The sequence below is a fragment of the Apium graveolens genome, chromosome 3, assembly GCF_009905375.1.
Source record: "Apium graveolens cultivar Ventura chromosome 3, ASM990537v1, whole genome shotgun sequence".
NCBI lineage: Eukaryota > Viridiplantae > Streptophyta > Magnoliopsida > Apiales > Apiaceae > Apium > Apium graveolens.
In genome coordinates, this window is record NC_133649.1 from 257,498,254 (window position 1) to 257,507,670 (window position 9,417).

Here is a 9,417-nt window from a genome sequence, read left to right on the forward strand (position 1 = left end):
TGAAAATCTCATAAACAAATATCTAAAATTTTCAAAGTCAATTTTTAAAACAATTTTTGGAAGTTATAACAGTCAAAGCAAATATTAACGGAATGAACAGAAAGTAAAACGAAACGAATCAAATAAATATAATGGACAAGAGCAGTAACGCTGAATAACAAAAGGGACATAATCCGTACCTCGAATATCACAACTAAAATACTATCAAATTCCGCAAACGATCCGCTAAATTCCCGATCCGTGATTTAAATACAAAATTATAATTTATAATTAATATATATTGTTTAGTTCAATTACAGGTTAAATATTATTACCACTATTTTATTCTCTCACCTCGCAGCATGTACAATCAAATTAATAAGTTACACTATAATTTAGACTAACATGCATGCATGTACGAACATGGCTCCTGACCTTAATACTAAATTGAGTGACATCATAACTAATAAGCAATGTTAGGATCCAATACAGAGACAAGATTAAATATTTTAAATAATAAATAGAATTTAAAAATTATTATAATTAAGTTTCGAACGTCAGACTATTACATTAACACTTGAGAGCATGTGATCGTAAACTAACTTAAACAATATAATTGTGCACTTCAGTTAATCAACTAATAATGTAATTTATGACCTACCATGACTATAAATTCATTCTTAATACACATAAATAATTTAATTAATCAAACTATAAATATATTTTTTTTACACTAAAACTATAAGTATTATTAATACACAACCTGCCTTGTAATTATATTTATGTGCACACAATACCAACGAAAACAGAGTATGGATCCTCAAGTTTAACTTTGGAGTACAAGAGATTAAAAAGTGAGTTTGTTAGTAACCAAATAAAATAAACATGTATTGTAATGGATCAAAACTTATTATATTTACTCTCTGCCTTAATGGAACAAGCAGGAGAACTCAAACCAACAACCGAAATCAATATTTCTGAAGCAATAATTAAACAAAATACGAATATCTTAAAATTAATATAAAAATAAATTAAATTGAAACATGGGTACACTACTCACTTGACAAGAAAGCATGGTTCGCGTCTCTCTGATTATCCTGACCTCACCAGGTGGCAACAATCTTCACTTTTAATATTAGGTTTAATGTTAGGGGTTAACTTAATATATAGGCACAAGTTACCTACTTTTTTTCTAATTAGTAATTTAATTTTCTTTTAAATTAATTATTATTATTATTATTATTATTCTTTAAATAAATAAATTCACGAAGACAACATATATACCCCCTTAAAAAGGATTCCGTCCCCGGAATCAAACAAAACTAAATATCCCTACCTGAATCAAATAAATGCGGATATTTTCCACGAATAGATTCTTCTAATTCCCAAGTGGCCTCTCTCTTTGAATGACTTTTCCACAAAACTTTCACAAACGGAATGGTGTTCTTCCTCAAAACTCGCTCCTCTCGAGCTAAAATAGTCTCAGCTTCCTCCTCACACGAAAGATCCTCTCTAATCTTATGCAATGGATATTGAACTACATGTAGTGGAATATATTTGTAACCCCTCAAAACTGACACATGAAACAGATTATGTACATGAGATAGTTGTGGCGGCACTGCAACTCTATAAGACACTTCCCCCACTTTTTCCATAACATCAAAAGATCCAACATATCTCGGACTAAGCTTTCCCTTCATACCAAAACACTTCACACCCTTACAAGGCGACATCTTCAAGAACACATGATCACCTGGCTCAAATCCACCAAACTTTCGATGTTGGTCCGCATAACTCTTTTGACGAGACCGAGCTTCCTTCAAACTTTCTTTAACTTTCTCCACCTTCTTATTAGTAATTCTAACCAGCTCGGGTCCTTCAATGACTTTTTCTCCAATCTCATCCCAACAAGATGGTGCCCTACACCTCCTACCATACCAAGCCTCAAATGGTGGCATATCAATACTCGCGTGCCAACTGTTAATGTATGCAAACTCTACCAGATACAAATATTTATCTCAATCACCTGTCCACTCCAAAGCACATGCCCTCAACATATCCTCCAATATTTGGATTGTCCTTTCTGATTGTCCATCATTCTATGGATGATAAGCTGTACTAAAATTAAGTCTCGTACCCAAAGCTTGCTGGAGCCCCTTCCAAAAATGCGATGTAAACCTCGTATCCCTGTCAGAAACTATTGACACAGGCACATCATGAAGTCTAACAATATCACGCTGAAAATTCTCTGCTAACTCATGAACATGAGTAGTCTCTCTGATAAGTAAGAAGTGAGCGGACTTAGTAAGTCTATTAACCACCACCCATATGACATCATTCTTCTTGAAGGTCCTCGACAAATGAGTCACAAAATCTATAGTAATGTTTTCCCACTTCCAAACTGGAATATCTAGCTGCTGTAACAATCCACTAGGCCTCTGATTATCTATCTTCACTTGTTGACATGTAAGACATTTTACCACAAATTCAGCTATGTCTCTTTTAATTCCACTCCACCAAAAGTGCTTCTTCAAATCTGCATGCATCTTAGTGGAACCTGGATGAATTGAAAATGAAGAACTATGAGCCTCCTTCAAAATTTCCTCATGAATCATCGAGTCTGCAGGAACACACAATTTATTACCCAACCATATCACGCCCTCGTCATCAACACGAAAGTGTTTTTGCTTTCCACCTGCCACCTTGGATCTAATAGCTTCCGAACCTCTATCATTCTTCTGAGCTTCTTTAACCCTTGAAATTAGATTTGATTCCACTTTTAAACTTGCAATGCTACCTCCTGACCCTCTAACATACAATTCAATACCCAATCGCTCCAAATCTGAAATAAGGTGCGGCTGAGCAATGAGAGATGCAACACTCCCCAAATTCTTCCTACTAAGAGCGTCCACCACTACATTCGCCTTCCCTGGATGGTACTGAATATTTGTATCATAATCCTTAAGAAGTTCAAGCCACCTCCGCTGCCTCATGTTAAACTCTTTCTGAGTAAAGATGTATTTAAGACTCTTGTGATCAGTAAAGATGTCAAAAGTCTCTCCATAAAGATAGTGTCTCCAAATCTTCAAAGCAAAATTCACTGTTGCTAACTCTAAGTCATGCGTAGGATAGTTTACCTCATAGGGTTTAAGCTGCCTAGAGGCGTAAGAAATCATTTTCCTATGTTGCATAAGAACACACCCCAATCCTCTATTAGAAGCATCACTATAAACCTGAAAACCTCCACTCCTTGATGGCAACACAAGTATTGGAGCAGACGCTGGTCTCTTCTCCAACTCTTGAAAGCTCTTCTCAAGATCATCATTCCACTCGAATTTAATGCCCTTCCTCATTAGTTGAGTCAATGGCACAGCTATAGAAGAGAATCCTTCCACAAAGCGACTATAATAACCTGCTAAACCCAAGAAACTCCTCACCTCTGTCACATTGCAAGGTCTGGGCCAATTAGTAATAGCCTTGACTTTCACATGATCCAACTCAATGCCTCTACCAGATACAATATGCCCCAAGAATGCCACCTCCTCCAACTAGAATGCATACTTTGAAAATTTTACAAACAACTTCTTCGCCCTCAAAATTTCAAGTACATTACGCAAATGCTCCTCATGATCATCTCTGCTCCTAGAGTATCAAGATATCATCAATGAAGACCACCACAAATTTATCCAGATAATCATGAAAGACCCGATTCATCAAATCCATAAATACTGCTGGTGCATTCGTCAACCCAAAGGACATCATGAGAAAATCATAATGACCTTATCGAGTACGAAATGCAGTCTTCAGAATGTCTTCCTCCCTAACTCGTAATTGATGGTAAGCAAATCTCAAATCTATCTTCAAAAAGTACTTCGCCCCTTGCAACTGATCAAACAAGTCATCAGTGCGTGGCAGAGGATACCTGTTTCTGATAATCACCTTATTCAACTCCCTATAGTCAATGCACAATCTCATGGAACCATCTTTCTTTTTTCACAAACAACACAGGATCGCCCCATGGAGACACACTTGGCCTGATAAAACCCCTATCCAACAACTCTAGCAAAGTTGCTCCTTCAATTCTTGCAACTCAAGTGGAGCCATCCGGTAAAGCGCCTTAGAAATAGGCTCGACACCTGGAACAAGTTCAATAATAAACTCCATCTCTCTATGTGGTGGCAAACCTGGTAGCTCATCGGGGAACACATCTTCATAATCCCTCACAGCTGGATAATTCTCAATGCGAGGTTCATCCTTCGATGTATCCTTCACGAAAGTAAGGTAGCCATCACAACCCTTAGATAAAAGTTTGCTCTCCTTTAGAGCAGAAATTAATTTAACCTCCCCTTTCGGCTGAGAACCTTGGTATACAAATTTGGTTTATCTGCATCTCCAAAGAACACCCTTTTTCCTTGATAATCTATTGTGGCACGATGCACACTCAACCAAACCATGCCCAAAATAACGTCAAAGTCATGCATCTCCATCGGAAGCAAGTTAACATTACAATTTCTATCTCCAACAGCTATTGGACACTCTCGATACACATTAGAAATAACAACAGAATTCCCCATTGGGGTAGAAATAGACATACGAGGATATAATAGTGATGGTGCAATGCCAAGATTACGAACAAATGATAAAGACACAATAAAATGGGTTGAACCAGTATCAAATAATACATAAGCATCACGTCTACCAACAAGAAGTATTCCTTAAATAGTACCTAAATTTGTTGTTGCCTGATTTACAGTCAATGCAAATACTCTGGCTGTAGGATTATGCTGACTGCCACTACTACCGCCAGCTCCTCCGCCACCAGTGTTGTGTGACACTGTACAATCCTTCTCCTTATATGAACATGCTACCACACAAGAAACAAGCCCCAGTCTGTCTGTGACAAGCTCTACCTGGATGATGTCCACCACATCTAGCTCAAGGAGCCACTGGAATCATATTGGGGTTTCCCCCTTACCCTGAGTAACGGCTCTGCCGTTGTTGCCGATTTTGCCACTGCCTAGGCTGCTTCTGTCACTAAAATTATTGATTCTGACCAACATACTAATTTCGACCATGGAGTGACTGACCACCCATATTCTGATTCTGTCCGCGCCACTGTCCCTGCTGGACACTCTGACCTCCATACCACTATCTACCCTGTGTAAAATCATGATCATCCCTAGTCCTCTTACTACCACTGTTAGACCTGGAAGTCCTGAAATTTATGCGCTCCTTCTCAACATCCTTTGCTGCATCAGCCATCTCTGCCACATTATCAAGTTTAAAAGAAATTATGGAACCCTTCAGATAAGACTTCAACCCCCATTTAAATTTATTAGCCTGCTATGCAGCAGTCCCTGCAACTGTAAACCTCGGCATATAATCAGTACTGCTCTCATCATGGTGGAGCACAATAGAATGAAACTCCTCAAATAAGCCTCCCTATCAGTATTAGAGAATTATTGCTCATAGAATACCTCCTTCAATCCCTACCATTCCAAAGCCTCTGCATATTGTTCCCCTCTAGTAGCTTTCACTCTTTGCCACCACCTCTTAGCATCCCCCTCCAACTTATAAACAGCTAACCTCACCTTCTGAATATCATCACAATCCGGTGCATCAAAAATCTTCTCGATATAAACAATCCAATTTTCAGCATCAATAGGAGTCGGTGGTAAACTAAAAGAGTCTGGTTTCCTGCTTCACAAACCTCTCCAACCATACAAATGGCTCCAACTAGTGGCCCTGACCTTTCTGATTCTGATTTCCTTGTCCATTTTGATTTCCCTCGCTATTCTGATTTCCTTGTCCATTTTGATTTCCCTTGCCATTCTGATTTCCTTGGTTTGCCAAAGCCTGTTGTACAGTCTGAGCCATTGCTTTCCTTATCATCGCAGTAAGCTCAGCGGGGTCAACATGAAAAAGATCATGTCTAGGAAGCATCTACAATATAAGATAGCGAACGGATGAAGATTATGAGAATAAATATGATGGAGCAGTTACAAACATATTTCAAAATGATGAAGCAGAATGAAATGATAAATAGCAGAATGAAATGAAATTATATAGAACACCCATCCTACTGTCTACCCAAACTCACAGGTAAACCTAAGTAGGTTTTCTACAAGAAAGAATCTAAGCTCTGATGCCATCTCTGTAATATCCCCTTCTTAAAATAGAAGGGAGATATTACTTAAAATCCAAAAACATGCAAACAGAGCGCTAGCATATTTCCTAAATAAAAATTAAACAGTCTAAAGATCTCCAAAATAATAAATTAATAATCTGAACATTTCAAACCACTAATATAAATTCCAAAATCTCTAATAAATAATTAAGTCTAAATAATAATAGAATTCTGAAATCCTAAGAATGAAATAAAGGGAAGCTCTCCATCACACAGTCCTAGATCCCCCTAAGCACCTGCTAGAAAAAGAATATGGCATGAGCCAAAGCTAGAAAAAGAATACGGCATGAGCCAAACGCCAAGTACGGATTTGGAATACAATTTATAAAACAAGAGATCAGAAATAAATAATCTGCAATTTATAATAAAACAACAATTTTAAAAATAAGTAGGCTGAAGCAACGAGGGGTTATGATATTTCATACCGAGACCAGAACAGATATAAATACACACATCATATGGTACCTAATGCGTGCAACAGAATGGAAAACGTGTACGGCATATACAACGTCACCATAAACCAAATCAGAGATAAAACTCTTGGTGCACCCACGTATCTTGAACAAATATCAAATGGCCAAAACTCCTCCCCAGAGCTAACAGAAGGATACGCCGTGACCAATTACAGTGTCATGGAAGTGTCATGTCACTGGTGCCGCAATGACATAGTTGTAGTAATCCTATAGCTGGTTAACTCGGTATACCCTATATCGCTCTAAGTGTCAAATAAAATATTCTCGTAAAATTTAAAATTCACTTGAGACAAAAAATCCAGATTCCCAAAGCAGAGGGTGTCATAAATAATTTTTGAAAACCGCATAAACAAATATCTAAAATTTTCAAAGTCAATTTTTAAAACAATTTTCGGAAGTTAAAACGGTCAAAGCAAATTAAAAGAATGAACCAAAAGTAAAACGGAACGAATCAAATAAATATAATGGATAAAAGCAGTAGCGCTGAATTAAAAAGGGACAAAATCTGTACCTCGAATATCACAACTAAAATACTATCAAAATCCGCAAATGATCCGCTAAATTCCTGACCCGCGATCTAAATACGAAATTATAATTTATAATTAATATATATTATTTAGTGCAATTATCGGTTAAATATTATTACCGCTATTTTATTATCTCACCTCGCAGCATGCACAATCAAATCAATAATTACACTATAATTTAGACTAACATGCATACATGTACGGACATGCCTCCCTGACCTTAATACTAAATTAAGTGACACCATAACTAATAGGCAATGTTAGCATCCAATACAAAGACAAACTTAAATATTTTAAATAATAAATAGAATTTAAAAATTATTATAATTAACTTTCGAATGCCAGACTATTAAATTAGCACTTGAGAGTATGCGATCATAAACTAACTTAAACAATATAATTGTGCACTTTAGTTAATCAACTAATAAGGTAATTTATGACCTACCATGACTATAAGTTCATTCTTAATACACATAAATAATTTAATTAATCAAACTATAAATATTTTTTTTACAGCAAAAGTATAAGTATTATTAATACTCAACATGCCTTGTAATTATATTTATGTCCACAATACCAACGAAAATAGAGTATGGATCCTCTAGTTTGACTTTGGAGTAAGAGATTAAAACGTGAGTCTGTTGGTAACCAAATAAAATAAACATATATTGTAATGGATCAGAACTCATTATATCTACTCTCTGCCTTAATGGAACAAGCGGGAGAACTCAAACCAACAACCAAAATCAATATCTCTGAAATAATAATTAAAAAAATATGAATATCTTAAAATTTATATAAAAAAATAAATTAAATTGAAACATGGGTACGCTGCTCACTCGACAAGAAAGCATGGAAGACTAACACAAAAATACATATTAAATTAGGTTGTACACCAAGAAATAATTTGAAACAAAGAAAAGTACAAATTTGGTTTACTGAATTAATACGACAATCAATCATGTTGGCCGCCCTCGCCTCTCTCTGCATTACCCTGACCTCTCTTTCACCAGGCGACAACAATGTTCACTTTTAATATTAGGTTTAATATTAGAGGTTGACTTAATATATAGGCACAAGTTACCTACTTCTTTTCTAATTAGTAATTTAATTTAATTTTAAATTAATTATTATTATTATTATTTAAATAAATAAAATTCACGAATATTACACTTACCATTCTCGTCCATCTGATATGAAATATCTAACGGTTTTATATTGAGTGAACAGAAGAATATCAACAAAAATTTTAATATTCCATAATTGATATTATATACATAAATAGATAGGTAGATATATCATATCTGCAGGAATCAAATGGAGGTATACTCTATTTATTGATGTTTTTCCAACCTTTTCAAGTGAGGCTCCTTAGAGCAAGTCTCATTCAATGTTATAATTGGTGTCATTTTTATAATTCGAAATCAAATGTCAAAATTTTGAACTTCAAAGGAGTTCTATACTTATGCATCATTAGTTCTAAATTTGAAACTAAGGATGCATTTATGTATCTAACCATCAATTTACTATAAATGAGATGAATGCTATTGTACTTTAAATGAATCTAAAACAAAGTGACAAAATTTAGGTAAATTAGGAAATTTTTGGTTTCAAAATGCATCTAAGATTGAGGTTGGAGTTCTATATTAGCACCAAAATAAACTTTTTAATGTTAAATTATAGCAGTAGTTATAGCTATTTTATATTTTGTATTGGACTTGCTCTTACATATTTATTTTAGCCTTCTTAGACCTAACCCTAATTTACTTATTATTTGTTATTAGAGTACGTCCAAGAAAATAGTTATTTATTCTCTTAAGTTAAATATTATACAATAAGATAAAAAAAAGTGCTCTAAAGCCTCAACGTGATTCTAGTCATTTCTTAATTTATCAATAAATAGTTTTACAACCCGTGTGATGCATGGGTCTTCATTAATATTTTTATATTATTTTTAATTATAATAAAAAAATTTGGATCATTACCTTATTTGTATATATTTTTTATCGTAGTAAACATGCAGCCGCTACTACTCGGGTACGCACTGGGTAAACCGCACGAGCTCACGCAATAGCCTGCAAACCATGAACTAAGGTAAACCGCATTTAAACGACAGACTCTAGCTTAGGAGGCATAATCATAAATTCTCCTCCCGTGGGATTCGAACATGTGACCAAGAGGATAGTTATCTCCTCTTTAACCAATTATAAATAATAATATAAATATTTGTTCTTGGGATTCGAACCTGAAT

General features: G+C 35.2%; 1 protein-coding gene across 1 annotated transcript; it reads right to left on the reverse strand.

Moving 5' to 3' along the window:
- Positions 1–1,301: 1,301 nt before the first annotated feature.
- LOC141714965 (uncharacterized) lies at positions 1,302–4,553 on the reverse strand. Its single transcript, XM_074518457.1, has 7 exons — positions 4,341–4,553; positions 4,096–4,245; positions 3,181–3,527; positions 2,460–2,787; positions 2,117–2,166; positions 1,733–1,956; positions 1,302–1,552 (listed from the first exon to the last, which is right to left on the reverse strand). Exons 1-7 carry the CDS (start codon positions 4,551–4,553, stop codon positions 1,302–1,304), a joined length of 1,563 nt encoding a protein of 520 aa, XP_074374558.1.
- Positions 4,554–9,417: the final 4,864 nt, after the last annotated feature.